The 12,700-nt window shown below is 41.4% G+C and overlaps 1 protein-coding gene across 1 annotated transcript in view; it reads right to left on the bottom strand.

Annotated features, from left to right (window-relative positions):
* gabra6b (gamma-aminobutyric acid type A receptor subunit alpha6b) overlaps positions 1 to 12,700 on the bottom strand; it is a 31,930-nt gene that overhangs the window by 13,778 nt on the left and 5,452 nt on the right. Inside the window, exons 5-8 of the mRNA XM_058087224.2 lie at positions 12,056 to 12,138; positions 11,603 to 11,746; positions 10,025 to 10,177; positions 5,549 to 5,826 (exon numbers count right to left, since the gene is read on the bottom strand). Coding sequence (XP_057943207.2) covers positions 5,549 to 5,826; positions 10,025 to 10,177; positions 11,603 to 11,746; positions 12,056 to 12,138 — 658 coding nt within the window. The remainder of the gene's footprint in view (positions 1 to 5,548; positions 5,827 to 10,024; positions 10,178 to 11,602; positions 11,747 to 12,055; positions 12,139 to 12,700) is intronic.

Genomic DNA, 12,700 nt, shown 5'->3' on the forward strand with positions numbered 1-12,700 from the left:
AGGAATATATGTGGGGTTTTTTGGCATGGGTTTTGTGCGTAGATCTATACATGGATGGTGGTGGTGGGTTCGTAGGTAGGTTACTTTGTGCGTCCTGTGTGTTGACGTGTTGTGCTAAGGATCGCTTTTGGCGATTCAAACGTGCCACAGTAGCAATGCAAGTCATGTTACTGGCTGCAGTTTCTATGTTAAAGGTTTAAAAAAAAACAGGAATTTGAAAATGCCCAGTGGGGTAACCTGGCGGGCCGCAGTTTGCCTACCCCTGAACTAGCGGGAAGGGGAGTAATCAAATCTAATAACACTCACTGAAGCTTCGTTCCTAGCTTAATAAGGTATATTTTTGGGTGCGACTGGTAGGTTCCCAAAATGCCTGCCTGTTCATCATTTCACCACATGGTGTGTGTGTGTGCGTGTGCGTGTGTGTGTGTGTGTGTGTGTGTGCTATATATGGCAACAAAAGCTTTTTCTGATAATGACACACAAGCTTGCTTTGGCTTCTTGCTGGTCAAATCCCAGTGGGATGTGCTCCTCTTTATCCTCTGCTCTACATTTCTACACACACACACACACACACACACACACACACTTTGACATAGCACAGATGGTCACTTACTATTGGACATGTTAATATATTGTTCGGTTATGTGTGTGTGGGTGGTTGGAATCGATATGTAAATGTTTGTGTGTATTTGACAGTGTAGGCGTAGTGTGTGAAATAAGGTTAGAGTAGCTGCACATTGCCAATACGTGTGGTTTGGTAGTGGGTGCATGGGAGGTCGTCGGTGTGGGTGGGCGAGTGGGTGTGGACACAAGTTACATTTATGTACTATGTATGGAGATACATTACCCGAGGGCAGTGTTAATCAGCATCAATGATCATTTAGAGAAGAATACGCTTGATTGTTTACAGTGTACACTCACCGGCCACTTTATGGAGTGCAGTACTTGACTGCAACCAGCAGAGGCGCTGTTGAACAGTTCAGTTAGTTTGCTGTTGACAAAAGACTTTTTATCTCCGTCTTTTATTTGTTACCTCTGGGAAACGCAGCGCAGAGGTTATGTTTTTGTCTGTGTTCAAAATAACTCGAAAAGTTCTGAATGGATTTGGATGAATTTTTCAGGAATTGTCAGAAATAGGATATCGAAAAACTGATGACGTTTTAGTGGGGTAATTCAAATCACGTACGAAATATCAAAGACTGAACCAAAAAAATGTACAGGAACTACTGCACTTGGTCTGCGCTATCCAGTTATCATTTTATTGAAAACATGAAGGGAAAAATAACCTTAAATGTTCATTTATCCCTTTCATTCATCTTTTATATGTATGTATATGCATTTTCTGTATGGAATACAATAATCGTAAAGCTATAACAATGTGTTTAGTGTTACAATTGTTTGTTTTTCTGGAAAGGATAAATGAGATTTACATTATTTCTTATGGGAAATTTCCATTACAAGGTAACCAAAGCTTTCAAAAAAAATTGTAATATTATTTGTTCATTTTTTTGTTTATTTATTATTTCATTGTATTTATTTATTACTTATTTGTTTATTATTTGTTAGTTCAGAGAAAAGCAGTCATAATGTTGCAAAAAGGGCTGCACGGCGACCGAGTGGTTAGCGCGCAGACCTCACAGCTAGGAGACCAGAGTTCAATTCCACCCTCGGCCATCTCTGTGTGGAGTTTGCATGTTCTCCCCGTGCATGCGTGGGTTTTCTCCGGGTACTCCGGTTTCCTCCCACATTCCAAAAACATGCTAGGTTAATTGGTGACTCCAAATTGTCCATAGGTATGAATGTGAGTGTGAATGGTTGTTTGTCTATATGTGCCCTGTGATTGGCTGGCGACCAGTCCAGGGTGTACCCCGCCTCTCGCCCGAAGACAGCTGGGATAGGCTCCAGCACCCCCGCGACCCTCGTGAGGATAAGCAGTAGAAAATGAATAAAATAAAATTTGTATAGTTTGTGGAAAAAAGTTTGACAATTTGTTTTAAGTTGGACTCATAACCTAACTTTAATTTAAATTCCAGTTTCAAGGCTAGATTTTGGGCAATACTCTTTAATTATACTCTCGTGGAACCTCTGAGACTTTAAATGGTTGAAAATTAATATAATATGTAATGCCGATTGTCCATCACAGAAATTTGATGAAACGTCAGTCTATAATTCTAACTGGGTTTCTACCTCTCCCCTACAATCCATCTCTATAGTAAAGGACTCATACACTTTACATCTACCAGTCTTCTGTTACGGCTTAACCTTGCAGCCATAATGGGTCGTCGTGTTAAAAATCGTGACTGCATGACGGTTATTTCTACTCTCAGTCGCACGCTTTCTTTTTTAACTCCTTTTTTTTCTCACCTCCCTCCTACATATTTTGGTGAAAGCAGTCATTTTCTATGAAGCCTTCCCCTCCTACTCAGCTCTTTTCAGTGCAACTCTCTTACGCACACAACACGAAAACAAACACCCGCCCTCCGCATATACACTGTACAGCTATGTACCTAGGCCCGGACCGGCTCTTCCAGTGTGCCCTCCCCCCTTCCTCCCTCCCTCCAGATCCACTGGATATTCCCTTAATCTATGGCTCTTACATAATCTGCAGCAGCATCATTCACAGGGGCGAATACTGGCTGTCTCCTCATGTCACTCTCTGTGGTTATCACCCAGTAACAGGGCGGCCAGAGAGGACAGGAGAGGAGGATGGATACTCAGGCTAGATGAATAGATAAGTCACTTTAGAAATGGATGAGCGCGTTCTTTGCATGCGGGATGCATAATACTCCAGATAATGCCTCGCCGTGTGCATATACATGCGAGAGTGTATATATGTGTTTGAGGATGTGCAAGCAGCAGATTATACGTGGACGCTCGCTCCAGTGTGGATAAAGTGGAGCGTTTAAGTGCATGTATGCTGGGTATGGGCAGTAAAAGCAGTAGCCAATTGAATTAGAGGAACATGAGCATGTAGAGCTCAAGTTGCTTGTTGTTGGTGAAGGGGATGCAGGGAAGTGTGAGACTCCAGCAAGGCTGTCATGAATTTCTTATGAATGAGGTTTAGGAGTGTGTGTGCGGCCACAACATTAGGTACCCCTGCAGTTTCCTGATAAAATGTTTTCGTTTTCATATCATGCACTATCTTGGCTATTCAAGTGTCATCAGAATACTGCCATTATTAAAGATAACAAAGTGTGCCAATCCGCTATCAGTTACATGATGGGCATGTCTTGACAGATTATTGCACATTCTTTACAATAATGGATTAGATTTTAAATATAGCGCTTTTCAAGGCACCCGAAGCGCTTCATACTGAAGTGTACACCAGTCACACACTGGTGGTGGTAAACTATATCTGTAATCACAGCTGCCAAGGGTCGAACCGACAATCTTCCGGTTTCTGGACGACCTGACGCCCCTTTTTTTGAATGAAATATATTGTGATATTCAAAAAAAACTAAGTACCGTACTTTCCGGACTATAAGTCACACTTTTTTTCATAGGTTGGCTGTTCCTGTGACTTATACTCCAGAGCGACTTATAAATGAAAAAACTGGACACCTTTTCTGTTTATGTTTATTTTTTGTGTAGCTGAATAACCATTGTGTTAGCATATTTTACACCTATTCAGCTTGTTCTCTATTCTTTTATTAATGTGAGAACTTGCCTTCCAAGAGGATGTAATTTTGTAAAATTTTGTAAAAGAAATTACCCGCAAAAAATACGACTTATACTCCAGTGCGACTTATGTATGTTTTTTTCTACCTAATTATGTACCGTATTCTGGGACATAATACCTATTATCTGGAAAATAAGTTGCACAAGGCCAAAAATGCATAATTAGGTAGAAAAAAAAACATACATAAGTCGCATTGGAGTATAAGTCGCATTTTTTGCGGGTAATTTATTTTACAAACTACTTAACCAAAACAGACATTACGTCCTCTTGGAAGGCAAGTTATAACAATAAAATAATAGAGAACAGGCTGAATAGGTGTAAGATATGCTAACACAATGGTTATTCAGCTACACAAAAAATAAACATGAACACAAAAGGTGTCCAGTGTTCATGTAACATAAACACTTTTTTTCATTTATAAGTCGCTCTGGAGTATAAGTCACAGGAACAGCCAACCTATGAAAAAAAGTGTGACTTATAGTCTGGAAAATACGTTTTTTTTGGCCTTGTGCGACTTATCCTCCGAAGCGACTTATAGTCCAGAAAATACGCTATATCACAAGCTCAAAGTGACACAACATACAGCTCAGCTGACACCTTGTTTCATGAAGAAAAACTTCCTATGCACATCGTGGATTGTCTCGACTATTCCAAGGTTATCAAACTACTCCAATTAGAATAACAGAGTAGGCCATTGTCTGTAAATTGATCGGCAATGTACACATGTGACCGATGCCAGCTGGTGCAGCTGTGAGAGAGTACATTGGTCAACCGCATTCCCTGATGCCTTCAGGGTTGTTCTGGACATGAAGTTGAAAACATGTTGAGCCCTGGGTGTGTTCAGGAGAGGCTGTTCAACAGATTATCATATTTTTTGGTCAAAATCAATCATGACTTTCTGAAAATCAGCCTGTCACAAACAAAAATGTGACTCGAGTGACAAGGGTACGTTAATGCCGGTCTGGGAAAGTATCTGTCTCGACTTGTCCATCATTGTCAAAGTACTCCAATAAAACTCTAAACTATATTAAACTAATCTACACTTTGATGACTTGATGAGAATCTCTGACAGGCTGTACATTTTTGGTTCAACAAAAGGCTTGGTCGTGAACAAAAATGTCAAGTGAGACTAAATATATCTACTGTTGACATGCAGCTAAACAAAGGTCATCTCGTGTTTTTGGAGGGTTAGCAGCCAGTCACATACTGTATGCACTGTCTATTACACTATTACAGTCTTATCAATGCACTCCAACAACAACCTAAACAATATCAATGTATGCTTATCCGCGAAACAAAGGTCACCTCTTGCTTCCTGGGAAAATGTCATTTTTCATTTTTGAAGCATATCATGCACTGTCAATATTGTAGTACTTCTGACACAAACAAAACAGTTTGACAGATGTCTGCTTCGTCTTCTGTTGGCGCTCAGCTAGACAAAGGTCACCTTTTATTTCAGAAGAAAATGTCATTTTCCACTTTGGAGGAAAAGACAGCAAGCAGCATATCGTGGACTACCTTGGGGGCCCAGCGCTTTGCTCCCCGATCGGCTGATTTCCACACATTTTTGGACAAAAACCAACTTGTTGTCCAAAAATAAGCCTGGCATGACCAGTTGGAGAACGGGGCGGCTCAATGGGGGAAAACAGTTGTAGCTTTTGTAGCATAATCCTGCAAATTATCTAACTAACCAACACACAAACAAATCAAGCAATCATGTTTAGCGGCAAAAAATTGAAACCTACTGTATCAAATTTAAATACGTTCAATGAATGTCTCCTCATTTATCACTTCACTCTAAAGAATGTCGATATTTTCATCTGTTGGCGTGGACACTGATAATTAATACGCTAATTCTGAGAAACTCACCGAGGAGACCTCTCCATCATTTCCTGTGGCGGCAGATGGGGTGGCAGCTGCAGCTGCGGCCTCTTGAGCCGCCGCCTTCATGGCCGCCGCTTTGCGCAGCTCCCGGTTGGCTTGCAGCGTGGAGAAGTAGTTGACAGCCGCAAACTCGATGAGGGCGGAGAAGACGAAGGCAAAGCAAACGGCGATGAACCAGTCCATGGCTGTGGCGTAGGAGACTTTGGGGAGGGAGTGGCGGGCGCTGATACTCAGTGTGGTCATGGTCAACACGGTGGTGATACCTGCATACAGGAAGATGCAGCTGTTGTCATGTTACCATGGTAACCTGGTGACGGGATCGATGCAATTGGCTACACAGAAGGGATTTTTCCAGTGACTATTTCTGACAGTGTGTTTCAGTGAATCACCGTTGCATCAGAACAGGTGGCGTTTCGGCTCAGTACGGCGTGCCAGAATGTCACTTCAGGGGTGGCTAATCTGTCCATGACATAATAAACCACAATAACCCAGGCAATAACAAGTTGTCTGCTAACACTGGCAATGATGACCTGACACAAGCCAAAGTGCATTTTGCAAGTTTATTCAATTAAACTTAATTACATTCAGTTTAAATAAAATGTAATTTGAATTTTAACTTTTTATCAAGAATTTAATTAAATTTAAAATTCATTCATTCATTCATTCATTTTCTACCGCTTTTCCTCACGAGGGTCGCGGGGTATGCTGGAGCCTATCCCAGCTGTCTTCGGGCGAGAGGCGGGGTACACCCTGGACTGGTCGCCAGCCAATCACAGGGCACATATAGACAAACAACCATTCACACTCACATTCATGCCTATGGACAATTTGGAGTCGCCAATTAACCTAGCATGTTTTTGGAATGTGGGAGGAAACCGGAGTACCCGGAGAAAACCCACACATGTGCGAGGAGAACATGGAACATGGGTGGAATTGAAACCTGGTCTGCGCGCTAACCACTCAACCGCTGTGCCGCCCATTCAAAATTCATATTATTCAAAAATTATCTTAACATGAAAAATTGTATTTTGAAAAAAATAATTTTATGAATGCAATTATCAAAATATGTAATTCTTGTTTGTATTGTAACTATTTACTAATTGATTCAGGAATATTATTTTTTGTTAAAAATATGAACATAATTAATAATTTTAATAACGTTAAAATAACAATTAAAATATAAAATATAAAAATAATTTAAATTCTTCATTGCTACTTTTAAAGCATCTTTTATTATCGAGAAAAGAGACAAAATTGCTTATATGTTATCTTAAAATGATTATTAATTATGGAGTAGTTTCCCCTTACTTTGCCAAAATTCTTCTTCTCTTTTTGTTGCTTGTTTTACAGCATCTTTGAGTATCTAGAAAAGAGTAAAATGACGATACTGATGATGATGATGATGATGATGATGATGATTCTCACTTGGTTCCATTCTTAATTATCAATTAAGACAAATAAGAATGCTGATATTGAATATCCCTGGTGGGAACTTCCAGCAAATGACATACCTAATTGATTTTCATCATGACAGCAAGCAGGGCAAAACTGTAATAGAAAACTGCTTCCTTGGCTATTCCCAAATTTGGGCTGTGCACATTTCATTAGTAGCCCAGGAAATTAAGAGGGACCTAATGTGACTTAATAATGACTCTCTTGCTTGGATAACTGTAAAAACAAGTACATCCGTTTCTGATGAGCAATGCTGACTGTCTCGAGCTTAAGCACGGTGATGGGGATGGAAGAAGGGCTGCCAGGGTAGCAGTGAGAGGCAGGAGGAAGAAAGCGTGTGAGTGGGCGAAGGAGGGGGCTGATGTTACAAAGACGGGACAGAAATTAAATGCTTGGGGCTTTTATGGGCTTTTGTTAGAGGGAAAAAAAGTAGGTACAAATTAGAATACACTCAATTAAGTTTGGGAGACTTGTGCTCAAGGGAATTTAAGCTTTTAGAGTGCATGTTGACGATGCAGTCCATAATATACCGGTGGCCTTAATGTACTGTGTTCGTGTTATATGGCTTTAAGTCGCCTTCCTCTCTTAAATGTACCTTCCACCAGTACACACACAAATGGAGGACTTCACAGAACCCATCAACCTTTTGGAATAACTTTGGCATCAGAGGTCTTTGCAAGCTGCGCAAAACTCCAAGTTGGACTGCTAGGAACTTTAGACCGCAAATAAACTCAATTATATGTAGGTGGGAGTACAGAAACGCCTGAACCCAAGGAAAGTGACATCTTGCATTTATGGACTTTCAAACTTTGACAAGGAAGGAGCTCCACACTGTTTGGTGAAAGCCCACATAACTCCACACTGCACCAATAAGGTCTTGTACCTCAGACTTGCTAAAGAAGAAACCATGTTCTCACCTCGCTGTTTAGTTGTATCCCTAGCTCTAGATTCCAAGATTCAGTCAAAGAATGACTAAAACCCAACTGAATTCTATTGAACAGAACAAATCTCACTTCAGTTTTCCTTCAACCATGTCTTAGCACCACTTAATACAAATTTCTCTCCCATTGGAAAGACAAACACTGGAATCCTTTAGAGGAACGAAGCCCAGCCATTGCTTCAGATATTTTGGCAACACATGTATTAAGATATTTATTTTAATGAATACATCAACTCTGTGGACAGAAACATCTGATTCAGTTAGGGAGACAATGCTTTGCCATTTTTGGACTGCAAAGTATGCACGAGGAAGGACGGACGTCACAGTATTGAGGTTTGCAGAAAACCCACCCACACAGACCTGCTCTTCAACTGCCATCACCCACTAGAACACAAACAAGGGGTTATCGGAACCCTAGAGTTCCTACCACTGACAACAGAAGGAACAGACACACATCAGGAAGGCTCTTCTAACTGTGGATGTCCTAACTGGACCTTTGTCATACGTAGGAACAGGAAACAAAATGTGGTGGCCTCGTACGTAATGTAAGGATTTTCTCCAGATCTTCAACAAAAGCTGGTTTATTACAAATACCAAATCCAGAGAAACAAAATCAACAATGTTGTTTATGAAGTGCAGTGCAATGACCTGGACTGGTCACCAGCCAATCACAGAGCACATATAGACAAACAACCATTCATACCTATGGACCATTTGGAGTCGCCAATTAACCTAGCATGTTTTTGGAATGTGGGAGGAAACCGAAGTACCCGGAGAAAACCCACTTGGGTCTCCTAGCTGTGAGGCCAGCGTGCTAACCACTTGTCCACCGTGCAGCCCAGAAAGACTAATTTGCATCTCAAAAAAAGTTCCTTTGAGGACAATGACATCCAACTTCTGGATAGGGATGACCGCTGGGTTGAAAATGATTCGAAAGAAGAAAACCAGAAGAGACCACTAATCAGTTTTTACGCCACCAACAGGTGAACAGGTCATTGTTATGCAGGGAGGTCGTTCACAAGCCATGCAAATAAAAAAGCAACTCTAAACTATGCTGCTATGGGAGAGTACATTGTGGGACTGGGAAAAAAAACTGACAAATAAGCACATTTTACAATATTACAACTCAAAAGACTTGCACCAGAGGAAGGGGGTGGTTGTGATTGATGGTCACAGTCAAACTGCTACAGGCTTTGCCCACCACATCAATCGTGACAGACAGTTGGTGGGCCCATGTCTTCCGGTAGTGCCTAATCCAATCAACAAAAGTCGTACTCGTCATACAAAATTACAATTGAGTGTGCGGCAACGCCATAACCAAAAACCTCAGTCTTGGGTTCTACAGTTCTCCTTATTAACAGCATTTTGTCCCAAACTTTCCCAAGAGCACTATGATAGGGATGCAAGCTAGCTGTAGTGCTGGCTTCCTCCTAAGCACCAGCGCAACCGTAATCTATCTGAGATTCAACATGAGGGGGACTGGGATTAAAACAGGATAGGAACACTTCCACACACTTCTCCCCATTGCTTTGTCTCTGTCATCTTTATTCCTCGGTCGTCCTTCGGTTTCTCTCGGAGCGCTTTGCTCCTAAGGCTAGAGTTTGGTGGCAAGTGTAGCGTAATGTAATGTGAGCGAGCGGAACCTGTGAACGCTTAGAAGCGGGCCAAGTATAAACATCCACCTCCCCCTCGCAGCCCTTTTTTGCATGAGCAATTTCAAAAAGGACATTTATTTCCAATTAATTCAGCTCAACCACTGTGGAGGAGGACTAGAGATAATGAAGAAAGGTTACCTAAAAAAAATAAAAATCGGTCTGTCTTTTTTTTTGCATGAGCTAGGTTTTTATTTAGGAGTCAAGTGGGTTCGAATGTGCTGGGAAACGGAGAAGAGTATGGCTGCTTCATGTTTCCAGAGTTAGGGTCAATCTGTGGGCGTGGAAGTCAATAGATTCTGAGATTTATTTTGGTTTTTTCTTCATTTGAATACTTTGAATACTTTAAGATAAAGGTTGAATTTGACAAAAACTGCATTTGAAGCAACAACTACTGTAAAAATGGCATTTTCTTACCAAACACAGTCCGAGCAGGAACAGATTCCTTGTTAATCCAGAAAGAGACTTGTGCCAAAATGACCGTCATGATGCAGGGAATGTACGTCTGGATAAGGAAAAATCCCATTTTTCTTTGCAGATGGAAGTGGACGGTCATGATGACGTATTCCCCTAAAACAGAATGCATTGGTTGTTTGAATGGTAGAAAAACATATATCATTGATTAGCCTCTTAAACTCTGGTCAGAAGACGGCATACCCAAAGTAACTACAGTGGACTACTGGATCTAAGCCATAGCTCTTGGATCCATGGAGATGTCTGGAGCAGGGCTCTACGTTAAAAACAAAAATGACTTGCCCATGGGGAATCCTTAAGGTGAGAACTACTTGCCCGAACTTGCCCCATGTAAAATGAAAAGACTGCCATAATGATATCATATATCAATATATGCTGATAATTCATCAGATAATAGTACTGATGCATTGTATTTGGAAGAATGTCTGAAAAATTGTGGAGATGTATGTTAACATGGCAAGCCATGCTATCTTACACATTGTAGTCGTAGTAAGCAGTGATATTTAGAAGTTGTGCACCACAATGAAACATTTGACACATTTGTGTACTAGTAAAGTGTTTTTAATCCAGAAAAAATGCTCAATGGTCAAACAATAATTTGTGAAGCAAAGGTGAGAAAAATACACAGAGAAATTGAACCGCTAGATTTTGTAGCTTGTGCAAAATCAGCACTTGGTATTGGATCTAATCGGTGGTGTTTCATTGTGACCACTTCAAATTGTCACAGCAAAGTGATTCACTCACCTGTGCCATCGTTTGATTTGCTGCCGCTAATAAAATACTCGTTTAGGAGGCACTGGTTCATCACTTTTTGGTCTTTTCCTTCAGAAGTTGTTGAAGAATTAGACGATGTTGGCAGGGACACCATGATAGATGTTTTCCTAGTCAAAGGATCGCTCATTGGTTGATCGCGAACAACGGGTGTGGGTAAAACGTGGATTGTGGATTACGGACCGCGGTCTAAATAAACGATTCTGATTGGTCCATTTCAAGATTTGCAAGGATTGGTTTGCAAGTTACCACTGGAATTACGCAGTCCGTGTTTTACCAACACCCAACAAGAACCGCTTTAAAAAAAACTCTTGGCAGTACAGCATGCTAAAGTGCACTTGCCCGACGGGAATATTCATGATTGGATTTACTTGCCCGAATTTTGTTTTAACTTGCCCCGGGCCATCGGTACATCGTTATTGTCGAGCCCTGTGGAGTGTTTGGTCCTAGTATTGTTGAATACCGTTCTAGAACCTGCTTCTGTTAGGGTCCATCTATAATGGGTTAGTGCCGTATATACAGAACAGTGACACTAAAAAGATGAAAATGTAATGTTGTGTCGTCTATGGTCACTTCCTTGTTGGTGTCTTTCATGTGTATACATTGATTATGGAGCCATTCCAACATATGGACAATGGTTCTATAAAGGGATCTCCTTCCTAACCGAACCATGCGAATTGTTTAAGTTAGCAAAAGAAAGTACAACACACAACCTTAAAACCATTCCACGGTCCCTGGACCTTAACTCACCTGTATTGGACTTCAGCCTTTCACTTGACACTCTTTGACCGATGAGGTCATACTGCAAAAGACTGGATGACTCCTGAGGGACCTCGACAGAAGACAGAGGACCTTTTTTCCATGTGTACATGATCTCGCTGACAGGGTAGGCATCTGCGCAGAATGGATGGCAAAGGCTATTAAACCTTGGACAGCAATGGATTTAATCCCTTTTGAAGGAGAAGGACAATACTTCTACTGAAATCTCAAAGACTAGATTGTTATATTCATATAATTAAATTCTCGGTTAATGAAGATTCTGACTGACAGACTGTAGTCTTGCTTCCTAAATGAGCTGCCTATTTCAAAGTGACATCTATGAATGGCGCCCTGTCACCCAGTTCGTCAGTCAGTGACACATTGATCATTTGAGAGTGGCACCATCTGTCACAGACACTTCACCAAACAACAACAAAAACTCACAGCTCCCAAACTTGAGTGGGCATGCGTGTCCGTCCATCGGGAAGTTCATCAGGCGCATGGGGCACTCGGCGTTTATAGTTAATCTGTCAGAACGGAGAACATGGTGAGAAGTGTGTTTTTGTTAGTTCTGCAACCACAAATTTGAGTTTAAATGAGGATCCTCACAGTTTAAAAATGTACCTTCAGAAACGGAGGTTGGTTTTACACTGCAGCTCTTAGGTCCAGCTCTCATTTAAATTTATTTTAAGTATGCGAGAAGTAGGTAAAAATATTAGCAGTGAACCAGTTAATATATCCATGTCCAAAAGTGGAACCCTCATAAATATACCAATACCAATCACATAAGTGAAGTGTAAATGTAAAACAGGTTTGCCCGCCTCTGCTGTGTCCCTTCAGTCGCATCTGCTACCTTCTGAACCGCAGATGCAGCCGAGAGGAGACAAATCCCGGCACTGGTCCGTCAGCTTGGGACCACTGCTGAAATCAGTTCGCAGAACTCATCTTTGAAGCACGGTGCACACGATCACCATCACGGTCCATCCAAGCTGTGCACGCTCATTGGACAGACTAACCGGGGAAGTGCCGAGACTGACGTGCACCCATCACAACGGAGTGTTTACGGAGTGGTTGCAGAGGGGCACGCGT

This window comes from Doryrhamphus excisus, linkage group LG21, assembly GCF_037039965.1.
Source record: "Doryrhamphus excisus strain RoL-2023G ecotype Guam linkage group LG21, RoL_Dexc_Guam_v1.1, whole genome shotgun sequence".
NCBI classification, from domain to species: Eukaryota; Metazoa; Chordata; class Actinopteri; order Syngnathiformes; family Syngnathidae; genus Doryrhamphus; species Doryrhamphus excisus.